Source organism: Lissotriton vulgaris, chromosome 2_1, assembly GCF_964263255.1.
Source record: "Lissotriton vulgaris chromosome 2_1, aLisVul1.2, whole genome shotgun sequence".
NCBI classification, from domain to species: Eukaryota; Metazoa; Chordata; class Amphibia; order Caudata; family Salamandridae; genus Lissotriton; species Lissotriton vulgaris.
Genome location: NC_141687.1, coordinates 221,597,918 through 221,620,343, shown reverse-complemented (window position 1 = coordinate 221,620,343; position 22,426 = coordinate 221,597,918). Strand labels below are relative to the sequence as shown.

General features: G+C 44.5%; 1 protein-coding gene across 1 annotated transcript in view; it reads right to left on the bottom strand.

The window, feature by feature from the left end:
- LOC147729873 (ras GTPase-activating protein 4-like) overlaps nt 1-22,426 on the bottom strand; it is a 625,955-nt gene that overhangs the window by 36,928 nt on the left and 566,601 nt on the right. The window contains exon 19 of the mRNA XM_086954787.1: nt 1,776-1,896. Within this exon, the coding sequence (XP_086810913.1) occupies nt 1,776-1,896 (121 nt within the window). The remainder of the gene's footprint in view (nt 1-1,775; nt 1,897-22,426) is intronic.

Sequence of the window (22,426 nt, the reverse complement as noted above, 5' to 3'; positions counted from 1 at the left end):
TCCCTTCTCTGGACAGGAGAATGCAGGACTAACAGCTGCTTCTGTACTGTCCTTACGAAAGGTTTTCTACTTGACTGTTCAGATGTCCGCTTGAACTAGGTGCACGGCGTCTAGCATTTCTTGTAGCTGTTATTTCACCTTGGATAGCTCTTTGTTTTTTTTTTGCTCCAAGGGAAACTCTAAGATATTACACACCAGTAGCTGGTGACTTTACTTTCAACAAAGAGCTACTGCTTAGTTTTGAAAAAGTCAACAAAAGCAAAATATTTCTTGCCCACTCTCTCCCAGATTCAACTATATTAGCCTGTGCAACATGTTCTCCATTGACACCCTGAGGATACATACAGTGGTTACGTTCTGTAATTTTTATCCCTACAAGCCATCTACATCTACTCGCCTGACCATAAATTGCCTTGCTCTTTTTCAAACATAAAGCCACTTGTAACCGTGACTAGGTCTTGAATATCAGAAAAGTATAGCTAACATTTTCTGAAACTGAAGTAAGTCTTTTCCTGATTCAAATTCCTATGTCTGCCTACTTCATTTGAGGTTTTTTCCAGGCGACTGCATTCCATCTTTCATTTATAGATCCTAATTTTGGGTTAATCTTTGACGCAATATAATATTAATATTTCACAATTCTACCACTGCTCTCACCATAAAATAACATTATACCACACTTTCAACTACTAACTCTACTGTTCTCAATGTGTTTTGTCATGAGTTGATTATTGTTCTTCTATGCTCCTTGGTCTCCTCACTTGTTCTTCTTTACCCCTAAAGCTAATCTTTAATTTTGCAATTTGTTTCTTTTTAGCGCTGTCAATATCTACTTATTTGACCAGTAGCAGCTGGCAATACAAGGAAAGGGAAGGCGGGCAGGCGCGCAAAAAAAAGATAAAAAACTTAGCGGCAGGACGCAATGTCCTCCGCTCTGGACCTCCACAGGAACTGGAAACTGGAGCCTGGAACTCCCTTGACCAATCATTGCGCTGCTCTCATGCTGTGAGAGCAGCGCCATAAATTGGAGGGAGCGGCCTCACTTGGCGCTCCACAGAACCCTGAAGGCCTGCACTGACTCGAAACCAACTGTCATAAGACAGCTGGGCTTGAGATGTTTAAAGTGTGCATGTGTGGCTGGCCGTCTAAAATAGGCCGACCAAAAATACATTCATGGGCACTTAAAAAATGAGTGCATAGACAGCTCACCCACCTCCCGTCTGCTGTCACTCAGGAGCAACTCTGCCCCCATACGCGTGCTTGGCTCGGGACGGAGATGAAAAATAAAATAGTAATAAACTACCATTTCGTTTTTCATGGAGTTTTGCGGGGATTTTAAGTGGGGCAACGCCCTCCACTCCAACGGAGGAGCTGCCCATGCATTTGACCCATCTCCTCCTCCTTCTGATTTGCCTTCATTTCCAGGACTGTCTTAAATTGTGTTTCTTCAGTAGCGTTTTAAAGGTGCCCAGGCTCTTGCTCCACTCCACCTATCTTTAAAGGTTACTCTGGCTCAAACTCTATTGGCAGCTTTTCATATTCGACTTGTTGTTTCTTCACCTCCCTGTGTTTTATCACCTTTTTGTCCTTTATCCCTAAATGTTCTTAAATATCATAATGCTTTGCCCTATAAAAATGTGCCTGCTGCTACTCTTTCTGGTTTTCCTTTGGTTTTAAGCGTGCCCTGATTCATAAATACAGTTGTTGGTTCAGTTCCACATTTTTAGCCGAGACCATAAATGTGCCTCTGCTCTCACCTGCCTCAGTCTACTTACATCATTAATTCTCTGACTCCGAGGAGATGTCTGAATATTAACTGTGCTTCAAAATCTTGGTCCAGGAGATCATTCCATTCCTGTAGAGTAACTCCGTGACGCGTCTTATCACATCCCAGGCCTAAAACAGTATCAAGGAATAATCAATGAATGGTGATTGATTATATGAGCTCTGTTATAAATATAACATTACCGCAAAAGGGGCAGTACTTGAAAATTGTGCAGCTTATTTTAGAGTTTTTTTAAATATCAACCAAAGGATCGTGGGGTCGAAGTTCAAACAATACTGCCCCTTTAATACAACAAAGTACTGATTTCTTATACATATATGTCATAGTTTTCCAAAACTAGTTATAGCACTTGATCTAAAGAAAGTAAAACACAAGAATGTTATGAGAACAACACTGAAACACCATACCACGCATATATAACTTCACTATGCCTCATCCAAGAGGAAGGCAACCATACAGAGATTGTAACTTCTTGGTAGTATCCACAATTTGATCTTGTTCATCACAGAACCTTCAAGAAAATTAAAATCTCATGTTTTAAATCAGATGTAATGTTTTGGTTAATTAGCCTTCTCTATATTATTGTGATCATGTTCTGGGGAATAGCCAGGGAGTGAGGCTTTCCTAGTAAAAGAAAATAAATACATTAAAAAAAAAACTTTATTTGTCTCCTTGGAGTTTTGCTAGAACTGTAAATAGGCTCTACTTCTAAGTACTGGATGTGACTTCACTTACTAGAGTAAAGGACACTGCATTATATTCAGCGGTTCCTGTAAGAAATTGGGTTGTTAGTTGTGAGAGGTGGAAGGCTAACTCAGGCAACAATCACAATCTTTGTCGGGGTGAACCACAAAAGTCAATTAACGGAGTGTGAAGTATTTATGCAGCACTCAGACAGTAATAAAGAGAAAACACCATGCAAGAAAAATAACAAACCAATTAAGAAAAAATAGTGTAAATGATACCAGAACTCCCAAAAATGCATTTAGAAGAACCAAAGATATTGATTTTTAAAGCTTTTTGTGAAAATAGCACCAAGAAGCAGAAAGCAACACTCCCAGTCATCTGGTCGACTGGACCGCAGGGAAGTCACATGGTCAGACAGACCGCACTGGAGTGCTGGCCGGATGCAGGGACCAGTTTAGTCCTGTTGAAAAGTTACCTTCTTAAATACGCAGCGAAGAGTTATATTCGCATTGGAGAAGGACGTGAGGAAGAGGCTCTCGGTGCGAAGGTCAACGTTGCTGTAGTGCAAAGATCAGGACGCCGCTGCAGCTTCGCGTTGCCAGTCGCCGCGGACAGTCACTGTTGATGCACAGAGCAGATTTTGGAGGAGGCTCGCATTGGCAGTCGTCACAGGCAGCAGAGTCTTTCACTTCAGGAATTTCACCTTTTTCTTTAGAAGGAGCTCTCGCTGATGCCAGCCAAGGATGCAGTACCTGGGGGGCAGCTTTTGGGGATCAGGACTCACTCTAGCAGAAGCCAGCAGCATGGCTCAGGCAGGTCCAGTTGGTGCTGGGTAGTTGCAAGGAGGCCTCTGGAAGATTTCTGAGTCCCTGTGTCTCACACAGGAGGTCAGCCAACTGACTTGTGGGGCCACTCTAGGTAGCTTGGGATCAAGGCAAGCAAGGCAGTTCTTCTAGCCGCAGGGCAGTCCTTCTGGCAGCAGGGCAGTCCTTCTTCGGAATCTTCCTTAGGTCCAGGAGTGTTTTGAAAAATTATTCTGGAGGTTCAATATTTATACATGGCGCCAGCCTATGTCTGGGGGAACTCCTTGACTACTCAAAAATTGGTTCTGGTCAGTTCTTCTACTTCCCTTGGTCTGGGCTTCAAACTGTCTATGGGGACAAAAGCAAGAGCACGCCTGTTGTCAGGTTCCTTTTTGTGTGCTGTGAACAGTGTCCTTTAAAAGGTAATCAGGAGAGGGTACAGCTTCTCATCAGCCATCCTGTTAGGAAGACACCCACTCAAACCTAGGCCTCGTTTGTCCACTTTCTGAAAGCAATACGCTACCCACAACAGCAGGGCCATTCATAGGCAAGTGATCCAGGACAATGGCAGAAAGGCACAGTTGGTTTGTGCATAAAAATGCTGACTTTCTAAAAGTGTCATTTAAAATGCAACTTTACCATTAAAGAGAATTTTAAATTACAATTCATGTGAATGTAAACAGCGTATCTTTATTTGCCACCAACTGAAGTTAGCACTTTATTGACCGTAAAAAGGTAACTCAGTGTTAGTCTATGAGAGAGATGGGTCTTTGAACAGTGAAAAACTACTTTATGAGTTTTTCACTAGCAGGATATGTAAAACTGAAACACACATGTCCTGCGTTGTATATACCATGAACCCTGCGCTTGAGCCTTTAGAGCCTTTCTTAGGGGTAACTATACGCATTATAAAGGAAGGTTTAGTACTGGTAAAAGGTTTATTCAAAATCGAAATAGCAATGTAAATGTGCACTACAAGCTGCAGTGGGAGGCCTAACACATGTTTTACAGTGATACTTCAGTGGGCAGCACAATGAGTGCTTTTACTTTACAGGCCCTGTGTACAGGGAGTACCATATACTAGTGATTTACAATTAAATTGAGGGTGCCAATTAGGTGTAGGCCAATTATACCATGCTTAAAGGAGAGAGCACAATTACTTTACCTCTGCTTAGTAGGGGGAAAGTGCACAGAGTCCTAAAAGCCAACAAAACTGTTTCTGCAGAGGAAGGCTGTGGAAGGCAAAACATTTTGGTTGATCCCGCAGAAAGGGTCCAACAATTCCTAATTGTACCTCACCTCAATAGCTCGTGTGAACAGAACCTAACGATCACTCTATTTTTTCCATTCCACATTCGGTCTGGCATTTGCCACAGAGTAATTAACACACAAGGAGCACCAAATTATAGACCGTGTATGTACTACTGTACTCTGAAGAAACGGCCTGATTTCGAATTTGGCTCACCGGTTACTTCATCACAAACATGACAGGTAACCCTTCTGTCTTATTACGAGTGCCACTGTTACAGAATGACCCATGTGCCCAACTCTATTGTATACAGGGCTTAGGGATGGGAAGCGTGAAGGACTGGGCTATTCTAAGGCCCAGCGGTGCCAGGGGACAACACCTGAAACCTTCGTGGGTTACCTGTTCCGGCCTACAAATTACAGAGACACGGGACACTGCAGGGAACACAGAAGTCACAAGAAGTACAACGCATGTAGGTTCTAGGAGACTGCTTCAAATTGCAACTGTGGATCGCTCCTTTTATACATATTTCTGTCATAGCACAACATGGCAAACAAAAGGTTACAACTCAGTTCCCACAGTAAACTTCAAAAGGGTCGCTTTCATGTATTCAGGGTCCCGGAACATAATTACAGTAGCATCGCCGGTTCCCAACTGTAAAAGTACGTTTCTCATCATCAAGTACATTCCATTCTGGCTGTAAACGAGTTTAAGGAAGAGACAGAAACAGGTGCACGGAAGACAGACAACAGATTGAAAAAAGTGTAGGGGGTGATATTGGAAACACGATTGCAGGATCAAAGGAGACGTGCCTAATGAATGCACGGCTGAAACAATAGACCGGCACGGCAAGATGAGCCTCGAGCGGGGCCATCTGCCTTTGCAGTGTCATCCCCCTCATCATAAAGACACCCTCAAAGGAACACGTGTCTTCCGCAAGAGCTTGGGAATCCCAGGGTCACGAAGCGGACAGTGTCCGTTCGCTGGCTACTTGAGGGCAAGAGATAAAATGGCTGCTGTATCTAAAATGGAACCCGTGGGTTCAGATGAAGAAACCCACGAATAAGACGAACGGTTCAGACCAGCGTAGCGAAAACGCGTACACCCACTAAACTCGTCATTTGCGGTTCATAGATGCCAAACTCGTCCATATTCGAACGAGTCGAAAACACCACTATAATTGTCACGGAACCTCAGACGCTCCTTTTGCCCTCATGTAGGCAAGCACTAGTCGATATCAGAATCGATCTCGATATTCATCAGATCATTCAGATGTTGCTGCAACATCATTCTATCCATCAATGCTTCCTTGGTAACAGATGGCCGTCTTATACACGTCGTAGCACAGAGGCCACATAAGGCAGGACCACACTGTACACAAAGACAACACGTGGACAGAAATGCTACAACAACCCCGATGATCATCAGAATCTTCCAACCCCACGTCGACATCAGGCCCCAAAACCATCCTAGTAGCATCCAATCACCTACGTCGGAGATCTTATGCAACTTCGAGATGGCTTGATAGACAGTTGGAGCATTATCAGGGATGAAAATGCAGCAACTTGAATGGATCACCTTACATACACCACCTCTATCTGCAAGAACAACGTCTAAAACCATACGGTTTTGCAACGTCATAAGCCTGTCCGCCTGAAGCTCTGCTGTCAGATTACCAAGAGCACTTGCAGTTATATTAGCAGTCGATTCCACCACTCGAGTCAACTGTCTCAGGTTCCTACTATTGATCATGGTCCCCAAAACGGCAAGAAACCCTTAAAGAAGTCTCCTGCTTCTTGACCGGCAGTGTCCTCTTCGCTAATAACGCCTCTCACAACTCTAGTCTTGTGATAGTCCGAGGCAACTGTGAAAGTCGGTGGCAACAAATTCGCAATATAACAGGTGCCCGAAAAGTCACGGGGCAACCATGTATATGCGCAGTCGTAACATACAAAGTATGTACCCTTGGCAGTCAAAAGAACAGGGGAAGAGGACGTTGGTAAAACATACGTTTCAGTGCAAGAACTCCTCCCAAGCTGAGCTCGTGGGCTTCGGCCAAGGCCTTTCAGGCAGAAATTACCAAGATGGGGTACGATCCAGATCGGAGACGAGCTTTTGAGCTGTCTATCACCCACTGACATGCTATACTCAGCCTCACTCAGATCCTTGTATGCTCGCACCTCTTCCTCTGGGATGAGCGATGCGTCAAAAATATCTCTATCTAAGTCAGCAATCGCTCTTGCCAAAGGCTTGTGGTACGGGCCGGGACCATGATCTGCAGTGCGTGGCTCTCGATGGGGGTAGGAATCTAGTGCGCTACGAAACATAGTTTGGAATGCTCGAGCTGACCCCTGGGAACTATAAGGAAGAACCAAATACGGAATTCCCCTATCCATGGTATGTGGCATTAACCCACACACCCAACAGTTGGTAGTATTCATCACCAGCTGATGTTGATGAAGAAGTTGAACAAAGGAGTTATTCATGAATTCCGCACGTCTAACCTGTTCGTGTTGGGGCAGAGGATGAAAGGAATGTGGAGAAACAATGGGAGTAGATTTTGGTTCGGAAGAAGAAGTAGGTAAAGCAGAAGGCAATAACGATTGTATTCCGAAATACACTCCACCCACCAATAACATGGAAACAGTCAAGAACAGCAGGAACACCTGAAACAGAAAGCATTTTGTTCGTACAACCCTGTGTAGTGTCGATCTTTGAGCGAGAGTTTTCTCCACTTCCGACAACTTAGAGAATTCCATCCTCTAAAAACCGTCCGCAACGTTCTTGACGCACTTCGTTCTGAGTAGCGATGATCAATTCCCAGGAGTTCCCAGGAATCGACAAAAGTACCGACCTAGTGTCAGGCACCTGCTAAACAGAAGGAAGTACCCGCACGGCCCTACGGTCAACCCGGATGTAAGGTTCTTTAATCAAGCATTCAAGTTTAATACAAAATCTCCTAGCTGTGGAAGAAAACATACATACGTGGAAAAGACTCAAAAATTAAGAGAGGATGCAATTGTTCATAATGTTCAAAATGACAGTAGGGGTAATATGGACTCAAAAAGGGGAAAAAGGCAAAAAGTGTTTTATTAGTCTTTGTTGTGAGAACGAAGAAAATATCTGCTTCTTCCAGGACGAGTCTGCTCTTCGAATAATTGTTCAGGTTGTGGAACAGAGTCCTGTCGATCAGATGAAGGTTCAAGTCTCGAGTTCTCCAATGATAAAGGTTCAACAAGTGTATCTGACTGCAATGAAGTATCTTCTATAAGCTGAGCATCACTGAACGGCACAAATTTTACTGGAGTTTCTGTTTCTGTTGCGGCGATTCCTGTCCTCACCCACGAATCTGCTGGTAAAGGAATAGGCACCTTCTTAGTGTGGGTGGCGTGCACCCAGTTTTTCCGGCCTTCCAGACGAACTGCAGTTCTTGTGGCAAGGAGGACCTGAAATGGGCCCATGAATCTCGGTTCCAAATTGCGCTTCCTGCCGAAATTACGGGTGACCACCCAGTCACCCGGTTGGAGCCGATGTCCAGGACCCTCAGTCTGTGCCGGTAGTGCTTCAAAGACCTGTTGATGAATTAACCTCAGTTTAGCAGTCAGATCATGAAGATAATCAATTAACATTGGGTATTCGAGACTATCAAAGGCCTTAGGCCTTGGGACTCCCCAAACATTCGCAGGACGGCCGAACACAATCTCATATGGGCTAAGCCCTACTCGAGAGTGTACAGTCGCCCTGGTCGACAAGAGAGCCAGAGGCAAGGCATCAGGCCATGACAAACCAGTCGTAGCTTGGATCTTAGCAAGTTTCAGTTTCAGAGTACCATTGTACCCTTCAACTAAACCTGCTGACTGGGGATGATTGGCACTGTGGAATTTTTGTCGAATTCCAAGGCCCTTACACACACTCTTCATCACACTCCCCACAAACTCAGTTCCGTTATCTGACCATACAATCCGTGGCATTCCATACCGAGGAAAGTATTCCTTCAGTAGGACTTTCGCAGTGGACAGGGCAGTATTGTCTTTGAGAGGATACGCCTCGATCCATCTGGAGAACGCGCAAACCACAACTAAAACGTACTTCAGATTATTACATCTCTCCATATGGATGAAGTCCAGTTGGATAACCTCAAAGGGACATGTAGGAGGAGCAAAATGGCCAGGTGGTGTGGGGGTGCCCTTGCCGGGATTGTACATCATGCATACCATACAATTCTTAACCACTCTCTCAGCACACTTAGCAATACCATCATTCTTCCATACAGGGGACAGCAACTTGCATATACCTTTCGCGCTAATATGTGACAAGCCGTGTGCCATAGTCGGCTAGCACATATGCATCCGGCAACATCCACTTCTGACTTTCCGACAAATCAATCCAACATCCGTGCGCATCTAACTTTCCCGTGCTCTCTTTCCACTTAGTCTTTTCAGTTTCGGTGGCCTCATTCTGAATCGCTTTCACGCTCTCAACAGTGTCCTCACACATACCAGTCTCTGCAGGCCGCCTTACTGAACTCGTAACGTACATTCGGGTTGCAAGGTTTCTAGCTGTCTCTTTAGCAATCTCATCCGCAAACGCGTTACCACGACCAACATCATCCGTAACTTTTCGGTGCGCGCTGCATTTAATAATTGCCACCTGCTTAGGCAATGTAAGTGCGTCTAAAAGATCGTTCACGAGCTGTCCGTGTTGGATCTTCGTGCCATGCGATGTCATACATCCTCTTTCTCTCCACAATCGACCAAAGCTATGTGCAACGCCAAATGCGTACTGGCTATCTGTAAACACATTCACTCGCTTTCCCTTCGGCAAAACACACGCTCTCGTCAACGCAATCAACTCCGCCGCTTGCGCAGAATTCTGACTCAATCTCGCAGTTTCCACAACCATACTCAACGTCACTACAGCATACGCAGTCGTCACATCACCATTTGGCAACTTAAAACACGAACCATCAACATACAAAGTACCATCGGGATCTGCCAATGGAGTGTTTTTTAGGTCAACACGACCCTTCGTTTCTTCCTCAGTTCGCAAATAGCAATCATGTGGTGGTAAATCATCTGATTCCATATTAGTCGGTAACAACATCGCCGGGTTGAGTACATTACAGCGCTTTATTTGTATGTGACTTGCCAAAAGCGTCAACTCGTAACCGGACAACCTTGCGCTCATCAAGTGTTGCGTTTTTGTACGATTTAAGAGAGTGTCAACTGCATGCGGAACCATCACCGTAAGCATATTATCCATGACCTATCCTGCAGATTGTCGAATGGACACCGCAGCCGCCGCTGTCGCTCTTAGACAACTCGGCAATGCTCTAGCTACTGGGTCCAAGGTCGAGGAAAAATATGCACATGGACGCTGCTTACCACCAAATAGTTGCGTCAAAACACTCAACGCACAACCCTCTCTCTCGTGAACGTATAGTGTAAACGGCTTACTGTAGTCAGGAGTACCTAACACAGGGGCCGAACACAACGCATCACGCAATTCAGAAAAACTTTTCTGACACTCTTCAGTCCATGGCAAAGGAGTCGGAACATCTTTGCACGTGAGGGCTACCAATGGCTTCGCTAGTAATGAAAAATTTGGAATCCATTGCCTGCAGTATGACGTGATACCTAGAAAGGCACGCACATCTCTCTGAGTTGTTGGCACAGTCATTCGAGCGATCGCTGCAATTCTCTCTGGGGTCAACCTTCTTCCCTCCTTTGACAATAAGTGACCTAGATAGGTTACTTCTTGACAACAATATTGCAGTTTAGAAGGTGACACCTTGTGATGTAAGTCACAGAGATGCTGTAACAGCGATACCGTAGCAGTTTTGCAGATTTCTTTAGTGTCAGCAGCCACCAGCAAGTCATCAACATATTGGATCAAGGCCGCACCAGCCGGTAACACAAACGCATCGAGTTGACTCTTCAAGGCTTGGCTGTATATCGATGGACTCTCACAGTAGCCCTGAAGAGCGCGTTTAAACCTAAAGCTGCGACCACCTAATGAGAAACCGAATAGATCTCTGCTTTCCTCAGCAATCGGAATGCTAAAGAAAGCATTCTTCAGATCGATTACTGAGAACCAAGAAGCAGAAGCTGGAAACAGAGTCAGTAAAGCCGTAATGTCAGGCACCACAGGAAATTGTGGAATCACAATTTTGTTCACCTCCCGTAAATCAATAACAAAACGGTAAACAGGAGGCTTGGATGGATCAGTGCGTTTCAAGATAGCTAACACAGGACTATTACACACGTTTCCCCGAGTTTCCTCGATAACATCTTTCTCTATCAAGTCATAGATGATTGCTAACAACGCTCGTTCACCATCAAGGGAGATATGATACTGGGGAATACGTGGTAATCGCACATTCGATTTCAATTGTACAACATAAGGTGAAATGTCAAGCAGGCCCACGTCATTGGGACCTGTTGCCCACAAAGATTTAGGAAGAGAACTCAATTCCGGTGGGAGTTTTTCAGTTGACAAGTACATAGGAGAGATCACTCTCTGACCCAAAGTAAGTTCCACTCCCGCAGGAGAACAGTACAAGGTCGCATATAACCGTTTCAACAAATCCAGGCCCAAAAGATTTTCACCACAACCAGTAGTCAAAATCAAAGGAGCTTTCAGCTCACGAGGCCCAATTGTGAGGGGCAAAGAGCTAGAAACCGGATTGCTAACAGGGGCGCCAGAGAATCCAACGGAAACATTCGTTAAGCCAGACAAAGGTGCGCCAGGGAGTTTCGAATGCATGATGGAACTTTTCGCTGCACCAGTGTCCAACAGAAAAGGCTCAACTACGCCCGATGTGGCAACTGCGACGTAAGGCCCTCTCTGATCAACCGGAACTGATACTACTCCCTCTCTTTGTCTGTGGCTGTCCTAGTAGTTACTGTCATCAATATCATGCTCGATGTAACAGTCATCCACATGATACTGTGCAGATCTACCTGACGATGAACCTCGCTGATCAAAGCAATTGTTTGAATCTGATGAAGTATTAGAACGCTCATTCTGATTCTGAGTAACACCACGACCTCTACCACGTGAAGCCTGTTGAGGACCACTACGACCTCCTCGAGCCGAACCACCACTATTTCGGTCACGCAAAATCGGACAATCAAACTTTAAATGGCCCTCACCTCTACAATATGCACATTGGTTATATCCGAGCATAGATCTCGGCGTGGAGGAGTCATTACGCGACTGTGACCTAGATGATTGTGGTTGCGATCTATTTCGCTGCTGAGAGTCATTTTGATTTGAGCGCGGAGGATACGCTTGCTGTAACAGAACTTTGGTTTTGAGATCCTTTGTTTTCTTATCCGCACAATCATTTTCCTCCTTCTCCCTATTTTCGTAATATTGAGCCGTGGCTAATATCTGAGCAGAGGTAGAAACAGCCCACGAACTTTCGGAATTTTTCAATTTGTTGCTAAGGTCAGGCAACAAATTCGATACAAATTTATCTACGAATAACCGCTGACCTCCCTCTGTGCTCATATCCTGACCACTGTGATCGATGAATGCCTCCTCGAATCTCGTAAAGAACTCGGAGACACTCTCGTCCATCTTTTGCTTGCACGCAGACAGTTTATCCCAATTAACTCTCATTGCTGGCATAAGTGTCTTCATTAGCGTAATAATCCTCTGGGGCAGATTCTCAATAAGCTGTTCAGGCTTAGCCCCACCAACTTGTCGACCGTCGCCCGCCGCAAGAGCAGCCCAATCACCGCCCAACTCGGCTATGTGATTCTCTTGACGGATTTTTGCCCAAATTGGTTGAGGTACTACGTTGCCGAACAACATGTGGATATCGGCAAGATTCATGATAGTAGCATCCACTAATTGGGACAACTCTTTGTAATAACCTGCAGGATTTTTACGGGGGTCAGGCAAAGTTTGTTTCACCTGCAAAACTTCCGACTGCTTCCATGGGAGGTGTATCCAAACCCTCTGGAAGTGTGGCAAAATAGCAGGATTGACAGTCCCATCACCTGGCATCCACACTGGGGGGACTTCCCGCATGGGATACTGACCAGGTGTTGCCATCCACTCCTCAGTTTCATCTTTAAACAATTCTCGAGGTATTACAGTAGGCCGAAAAGATAGAAGATGTTCTACAGCATGTCGAACATTACCACCCACAATCATACCACTCGAAAACTGATGCTGAAGTTCAGTCACTTCGGGCGGCACATTATCTACCTCATCATTATCCATCACTTCCCGTAAACATTTACACATTTCCTCAAACACAAATCTCTGTGTGGGCTCATTAAATTGAGAGAACGTCTCAAAAATTATGCGCGGGGTGTTTTTAACGGGATACCTAATCCAATTTCGCGCCATTTTAATTAACGTATCACTCTCCCTACCACCAGGAATCTGACTTCGTCGTTGAGGGACATCGGAAACATCGGACCCAAGGATCGGTCCAAAAGGGGAGTAAAGGTTAGCGACAGCATTAGGAATGCGACTACGGACAGACGGAGAAGAGGAGAAAAGTACAGGGGCAACAACATGGGGACTAAACACAGGAGCAGTAGGAGTAGCTAAAAGAGCAGAAGTAGCGGGAACAACAGACTGAGAAGGTATAGGCAGTGGAGCAGTAGGAAGAAGGGAAAGGTAAAGGAACAGGAACGATTTGAGGAACAAGGGGATTCGGAAGAACGGGAATCGCGACAGGCTGACCAGCAGCTGCCGGAACAACAGGTTGAGGAACAGGAGGAACCACAGGAGCCGTAGTATCCTGTGCATATGGAGGTGGTGACTTCAGTAGGTAGGACAGCAAAGGGTCCTCTGCCGCTTCCTCTCCCTTCTGATCAGTACTCGACGGTAAAACGGGATAACATTTATCCACCGCCATACGTTGTAATCTATCAAAAACTTCCTTTTCCTTCTCTTCTTTGTCTCACTGAAACTGCTCTGCATTTCTCATTGTGGTAACAATACCGTCCCTCTTATTTCTCTTAAGCTGTTTGATTTCTTTTTGCTTGGCCTCCTTACGCCATAACCGAAAGGAATCAAACATGGCCGGCCTAGATTTCTTTTTGAACAATTTTGCTTCGAGATTATCCAAAATTGCTGTTTCGAAACTACCATGAGGTGGCCAACTAAGGACACCATCATTTTTAGTATAGCGGATCCAATAATCATTATATGCGATAGGACCCACTCCATGGCGACTATATAGCTCATAGACCGGAGTTCCAACTGGAGGTATCGGACATGAGTCCTCCAATCGGGAATCCGCACCGCAACATTTAAAGCAACTAAACAAAGTGCTACGGCCAGGCATCGTGCACACTAACCGAGTTTCACAAACTTCAAGGGTTTATCGATTTACGATATCCTCGCAAAAATGCAAGACCCTCGGTTTTTGGCAATTGCAATCGTCAAATAAAACCCAACAACTAAGAACCAACAACAAAGAACCACAAATGCAATGGAACCATGCAAACAACCAAGTTTCAACAACAACCAAGGACTCTGGGAGCGACCCACAAATACTTAACTGAAAGAGCAATGGCGTCACCAGGAAGGCCCGTCAATCGTCTCGCAGTACAAAGGACTACGCCAGGCGCCAAAACAGGTCGACAGTCAGGGCATCAGTCTGTCGCAGCCGTCAGGAGGCGGGGATCTTCGCGGGAAAAGTCTTCGGACCACTTATTTCGACAACAGGATCGATGAAGCGGGGTGCACCTTCCCTCTGAGATTTCACACGAAGTTCCTCACGATCGTCGGGCTTTGGACCGGTACCGCTGATGTCGCCCCACGTTGGGCGCCAACTGAAGGACTGGGCTATTCTAAGGCCCAGCGGTGCCAGGGGACAACACCTGAAACCTTCGTGGGTTACCTGTTCCGGCGTACAAATTACAGAGACACGGGACACTTCCTTCGGCGTCAAAGATCGAGGTTTATTTACTGCAGGGAACACAGAAGTCACAAGAAGTACAATGCATGTAGGTTCTAGGAGACTGCTTCAAATTGCAACTGTGGATCGCTCCTTTTATACATATTTCTGTCATAGCACAACATGGCGAACAAAAGGTTACAACTCAGTTCCCACAGTAAACTTCAAAAGGGTCGCTTTCATGTATTCAGGGTCCCGGAACATAATTACAGTAGCATCGCCGGTTCCCAACTGTAAAAGTACGTTTCTCATCATCAAGTACATTCCATTCTGGCTGTAAACGAGTTTAAGGAAGAGACAGAAACAGGTGCACGGAAGACAGACAACAGATTGAAAAAAGTGTAGGGGGTGATATTGGAAACACGATTGCAGGATCAAAGGAGACGTGCCTAATGAATGCAAGGCTGAAACAATAGACCGGCACGGCAAGATGAGCCTCGAGCGGGGCCATCTGCCTTTGCAGTGTCATCCCCCTCATCATAAAGACACCCTCAAAGGAACACGTGTCTTCCGCAAGAGCTTGGGAATCCCAGGGTCACGAAGCGGACAGTGTCCGTTCGCTGGCTACTTGAGGGCAAGAGATAAAATGGCTACTGTATCTAAAATGGAACCCGTGGGTTCAGATGAAGAAACCCACGAATAAGACAAACGGTTCAGACCAGCGTAGCGAAAACGCGTACACCCACTAAACTCGTCATTTGCGGTTCATAGATACCAAACTCGTCCATATTCGAACGAGTCGAAAACACCACTATAATTGTCACGGAACCTCAAGCGTGTAGGGGTAGTAAGGGTTTTTTGGTGCTGGGGGATGGTAAGTGTAAAGGGGTAGTAAGACGTTTTTGAGCTCAGGGATGGGCAGTGTTTCACCTACTACCACTCACCTACTCCCACTTCATCAGTTTTATGGTGACAATACCCTGGGTGGACAGACACTCTGAGAAAACACACACACAGTCCAAAATGTATTTCCTAAGCAAGACTAAACATGCACAAATCAGGCAAGATTACAGAACGTGGGACAATGTTTGAACCTCATAGATGTGCTGCAAGAAAATTAGTTTAGTACTGGGAGTTAGTCCACAGTCAGACATAAAGGAAGTGATTTAAGGCATCCATCATCTCAAAAGCATTTACTATTTATTCCATTATATACAACGCAAACCAGGGCCCAGTTGAAGCATATGCCTAACAGCCTGTGCAAAAAAGTATTCTCTAGCTTCAACCCAAGTTTACAGTTCACACAGCTACCATGCATTAGCTCAATACACCTCTAATGGAGTGTATGCAAAAAAGCTGCTTTTTCTCATAGAAAATTTCATAAGTGGTCCCAATTGTTGTGTTAAGATTCTTTCACTTCATGCTCCCAGGTATTTAGGGATGAAAACCTTGACAGAATGTAATATCAATGTGGGAACTCTTTCGAAGTAGCCTAATTGATGACAAATTTTCTATACGATTGGTAATGAGGCACACTTCTACTTACACTCTTCAACACCAGACACTGTAGTGACTACAAATATTGACCCAGATGTAAGGGCACATAGAAGTAATTTTAAATATATGAATCAAAGTCAAAGTCAAAGAACAGCTTTATTCGATTGTTGTACAATACAATCATAAAAGCAATACATAAAAAACATGGTTACAGTAAACATCTAATCATTACAAATTCAATTGATCATTGTGCCCAAGCTTAAAATAAGTTATTAATGTCCATCAGAATTAAAAATTGGATTAAAACAGAAAAGAATCGTAGCACGTGGGGTGCGTTAAAAACATGCCCGAAAAAAAAGTGCTGCTTGAATGACTTAATTGACAATAGATGTTCTGAGACTAACCACTTTGCTACTCTCCACATTACATGCACGTTATCCAAAGTTTGTAAAGCAATGAACGCAGGACAGCAGTGTCTAATCCCCATAGACTTCAAAATAGGGAGAATCCACACTTTCTTCACGTGACAATAATATCTGCAAACTAGCATTTGCAATGCAACAAGTCTTGTATTAATAAAGTTTGAGCTATTGGCATTGCTAAATAATGCAACGCCAATAGTTCAAACTTTAATAATGCGAGACCTATTGCATTGCAAATGCTTGTTTGTTACGGCGGGTAGAAAGGGTTGAAAGCAATATGAACATGGGCAGAGGGGTAAAAGGCAGCATGGACAAGGGAGTTAAAAGCAACACGGATAACGGGGGAGTGAGGGGTTAAAAGCAACACGGACAATGGTGTAAGGAATGAGGTTTTAAGGCAAACACTGACAATAGGAGGAGCAGGAAGGTTTAAAAGCAACACGGACAAGCGGAAGAGGAGGTTAAAATCAACACAGACAACAGGGTAGGAGAAGAAGCAACAGGACATGTAGAAAAAATCAAAATAAACATGCTACCTCAATCACAGTGTGAACAGAGGAACGACACTAATCAAGATTAAGCAATCAGTACTTAGTCCATGCTTCACCCGAAAGAGGATGTGATGACAGCACTTGCCAGCCAATTAGGAGGCAGCAAATAAGAGTGACAAAGTAAATGAATGGTAAGAGTGACAATGAAGTCAACAATTGATAAGTAATGGGTGGGCTCCGAGTCTCTTCTTCTATAAAATATCTCTAGCAAGCAAGAGCACATGTTCTTTCGTTGACAAGGCTTGAAATAGACATTAAGAATCAGTGGTAAGTTCAGCATAAGAAAATCACTGAGAATGAGAGAATAAGATTCCAATTCGCACCATGCAGCAGAAAAAAGGAAACTGTGAAGGCTCACGTACATGCAAGGAGGGGTGTGCGGTATATGAAATACAGATGCATACTTGGTACTGGTATGCAAACGTGTGTATTAAATCAAGCAAGAAAACAGTCTCTAGTAGGTGGCAGGAATACCCACAACTGGAGAATGGGGAAAGCCAGGATGTAAGAGAATCCTTAATTGTGTCAGATGCCCACAAAATGTTCCATTCCATTCCATTCCATCTGCATGTTCCCTAGCGCTGTGCCAAATCTGTCCGTTGTGCATGTGGTGCAGCTTCTTGAACATCTCCACCAACATCACCTCATACTGTTGAAGCCAGATCATCTTTCTGTCTACCTGACTTGTCTGATTATCCATGTTACTCTGTGTTTCAGTTCACAGTGTGAAAGGGACATATGTTGGGTACAAAATTGAGTTATATCTGGATTTTTCCCCACTTCAGGAATCTGTGGATCTCTCGCAAGGTTCAGCATGGCCCCCGTGTACATCCATGACGGATCCGTGAATCTTGATGCACAATTAAATGGAAAAAACCTTCCAGACCCACTCAGACACCCACACATTACTCCCACACCCATTTACGGACCTGTAGAAGATGTCACGCACCCACTCACACACCTACTCACAGACCCATGCAGGAACTCACAGAACCACTCAAATACCCACAAAGGCACTTACACACCCACTCACAGACCCACACAAGCACGCACAGACCCACTCATAAACCCATGCAGGCACTCACAGACCCACTCACAATGACACTCACACATCCAGTTACTGGCCCATACAGCTACATAGACTATCATCTGCTGCATAACCACATCGCTGCTTGAGATATTCCTCTGCTGTGCTGGACAGCAATAAAAACGGGTGTGGTCATGACGAGCTCAGCTCTTCATAAGCACACGAGCACTGTGCTGCATGACGAGCTGAGCTCGTCATGAGCATGGAAGGGGATAATCAGTAGATTGCAACAACAAAAAATGTTTATGGCTCAAACAGATTACAAGTAACTAAAAACATGGAGATGTGTTCCCTCACAGTGGAAGGTCCTACTTTATTGCTGTATTTGAATGTTAAACTAGTCCTAATCAGGTGAATTATTTTCCCAGACAGTGTCACCATGTGTAAAAGTTGCGAAATAGTGACGTAATACTATCAGAAAAAGTGCCATATTACGCTGCATAAATTTGCCTTTTCTTGACTTATAATTTAGTAAACACTGCTGCATAATTTAGTCCTTCCTTGCCGCATAATTTCTGTAGCCCAGGCTAAAGGACACCACCTTTGGACATACCATTTTCGGATAGGGAGGGGAATGTTCAAACGATGTCCTTGGCTACTTTTTTCAGTAGCTTATATAAAATGCAAATATGATTTTTCAAAACACATAAATAGAGTAAGAAATAAAAGCAAGGCGGCCTTTGCAAGCCCAGCGTAGGGTGAATAGGAATTTTTAAAACACTAATGTTGGATGCCTGCAATGATCCAACCTAATCTGGGTAATCATAAAAGAGGGCGTTGAGGGAGGGATTTGTGGTGTAAATGAGACATAATTTCAGTCTTGGTGTTTTGATATTAACAATGCTCTCCCGCTCTGCCCCCCAGCGCGTGGCACATCTGTCGCTGCTAAATCTCGGTGACACAGCCAGATACACTCCCGTTAGCTGTTGTTTCTGTGTGTGCGCTTCCCGAGGGCCCGAATCTCGTGATCGCTAAACACATAACACTCATTTCACATCTAAGAGATACTCAGGAGTCTTAACAGGTTTGCCAGGCCCACGTCGTGATTGGACGCCGCGAGACGAGAGGTACGCGCGCGGGCCTTGCTTTGTGCGAGGGGGCATTAGGTTATCGACTACCAGCTGGGTCCAATCATCGCCGGGGACAGCCACAACAAAGGTGCAAAAAGCCTCTTTCACAATCAAAGCAGCTCTGCTGGGAGCACGCGCATAATAAGGAGCTTTGATGGAAAAATCCGAACAAGGGGCTCGGCAAAGTTACGGCCATTATCAAATGCTGTCAGTTACGATGTAAATCTAATTAACAAGCATTGAGGAGATGAAGACGGTACATGCCAATATTTTGAAAAAACAAAAACACATAAGCCGTGCACAAGAAAATACATGTGGGACTGAAGAAAAAAAAAAACACGCCCGCAAGTGGTGCGCGCACACCACTGCGAGGCATATGTTTTCAATTATTGCGCCCATGTCTGGGCACGATAATTGAAAACATATGGGCTTTGGTGCGCATAACAGACACCAATAAGCCCTGGGCGGAGCAATGCGCCCGCCTTTGGCCTATTGCATGCTCTGTTAACCAAATACATGCACTCAAAGCTCAATCACATAACAGCAGACAAAAAACACACGCATGAGTGTGTGCAATTCCAGGGTCCATTTCTGAACCCCGGACAAAAGGACTCTCACCTGCGCGAGCACTGCTGCGCAGTGCAACGCAGGTCTCGAGACCTAAAAAGAACAACATGAATGGTAGTTTGCTTGGAAGAATTGTCACAGGGACACAGAATCATTGTTCGTGACCAATCATTCATAGTGGAAAAACTTACAATTCTATGCAATATTCCCAACCTGAATCTTATTATTAGAAATCTGTCATAGGCTCCAGGGATAATTGCTAAATATGGCTGAATGCTAAAAACACTTAAAATAAGTTGATTATCTAGTACGGTGGGTTTCAGAATCTCTGTAGTCAATCGTGACATGTCCAACATCATCAAGCCTTCCTTTTTCGGATCTTTTCTACGTAGCTTTCGCATGGTGGTTGGTTCGGTAACGTACTCTGGATGGCCTAGGTTATGCATAAAATCATGGACGTATCTGACCCAAGGAATCGTTAAAACCATTTCAATTTTCAAAATATCAGTTAAAATATCTCTATTTAAATTAGTCTGCTCCTTGGTCCAAACCGATGCCATAAAAGGCCTGGCTCAAGTTTTATAAGATCTGACAAGTGTGATAAACCCAGTTCAGCGTGACAAACAAATGACAAGGTACTTCTAGGTACTGATAAAATGTACCTCAAGAAATTGTTTTCCACAATCTGAAGTGTTTGAGTATTTGTCAGACCCCACACCCCTGCTCCATACATTGCCGTTGGAATACATTTTGCATGACGAATCTGCAAAAGCTCCACCGGGGGTTTTCTCCCTAGTTTTCGTGAAAACTGGGCAAGTGTGTTAATAGTTCTTAGGAAGGCTAACTTTTTTGATAAGATGGCCTGGGTCCACAAGTCATCCTCGTGGAATAATATTCCTAGATATGAGAATGTCTTAATTGCCTCTATTTTTTTACCATTCACGAACATATCCCAACACATTCGGCTCCCTCTGCCACATCTCATAACAAATGTCTTAGAAGTATTCACCAGGAGACCTAAATTGTTCATAAAATCAGTAAACCATTTAAGATTTTTTGTAAACCTAATTGTGTCAGTGACATTAGCATCGCGTCATCGGCATAAAGAAGGGCAGGAATCGGGCGTCCATTTACCGAGGGTAGTCATTCTGTTCCTTAACCAATGCCACTTCCAGACCATTTATGTAAAGATGAAGAAGAAAGAAGGCCAATAGGCAACCTTGCCTGACCCCCCTTCGAACTGGGATCGGGGCGGTACAACCGCCACTGATGCCAAATCGTACTCTCGTCTTAGCGTTACAATAAAAAGGTCTCAAAAATGAATGATGTGTGGCTCTACACCAATATTATCAGTCAGTCAAAAGCTTTTATTATCGGTAGAGAACCATAAAAAGACATATGTACATAATTACAGATAAAAATACACAATTACAGCTAAAAGTAAGGATGTTTTAAGAAGTTGTACATTAGAATCCTAGCACACAGAAAATTCATGGAGTGGTTAAAAAAGAATCAAAATTTGTTTGGATACGTTAACCACATCAGTGCTTAGGAAATTCATCGTCGGTGCTGAATTTTTTAAAATCCCATTGTTCATGACGAGCTCAGCTCGTCATGAGTGTACGAGAGGTGTACCTCATGACGAGCTGAGCTCGTCATGAGCATCGATGGTGTTAAAAAAAGAGAAACAGCGCTCCCGATGAACAATCCCTAACCATAGTACATATAGAGAACCACATTCATTACAATGTTTATACTACTGCAGGATTGGTAGTTTGTGGACTTTCATTTTTTAATTTTGCACACCTCGAGTACCTCATGGACAAAAGAAATCTAGCAGTTGCAAACACTACCAGGGGGGTGGTATCATATTTAAGGATTCTAAATACCTCCCTGTGGTGCCTAAGACCCCTGGACTTACAAAGTTGAATGATCCATTTTGTTCTTGCCTTGGCGTAAAAGGGTCAGAAGAGCAGAACGTGCAGATCTGTCTCTCTGCTACTCGCACACACTGGGCAGGAACTCGTTTGATATAGGGCATTTGACCACTTGTGTGTTAAGCCCCTAAGAGGCAATGAACCATGTCTAAACTGGATAAATAATTTCTTGGCCAGGGGAGGCTGGATATCATCCAAATATTTCTCAAAATGAGGATGGGCCTTGATATCCAGAAAGGTGTCGGTCATCTGCCCATGGAAGAGTTTTTTGTTATGAGTTCCATTCGGTAGCGCTTGAGGGATGCACTCAATAATTTCTTGGAATACAGGGCCAAGGTCTACTCGGGGGACGAACACATGTCCCCCCTACCTAAGGCGTGGCAGAGTTACTTGATGAGGTTTAACCAGGGAATTTTCCCCATGCTCCCCCTGGACAAAAGATCTCCCAGGTCCTCCCTATAGCTCAAGAGCTCGGGGGTCGACCAAAGACGTCTCCAATACAGGAGGGGACGATTAGAGACAATCTCCTGGATGGGAACCAAACCTAAATCCAGTCGAAGGGGAGTCAAGGGGGTACTCATAGGGAGTCTCAGAAGACGCCTAATAAAACTATTCTCAGTGAGAGATAGGGGGGCAGCGCTGACATGACCCCATAAATCTGCACCATAGAGCGCTCCCCCTCTCGCCTGGGCTTTATAAATTTCCATGAGCGGACCCAGCAATTTGGAAGAAGTATCGTTAAAAACCTTTAGGATACCGCCGGATGATTGGGCCAGCTTCAGGTTAGCTTTAGCCATATGAGACCCCCAATCCATTCTGTCATTTAGTGTAACCCCCAAATAATCGAAGGTAGACACACGATCCAACACCGTACCATCCAAGTGGGGGTGAGGACAATTGGC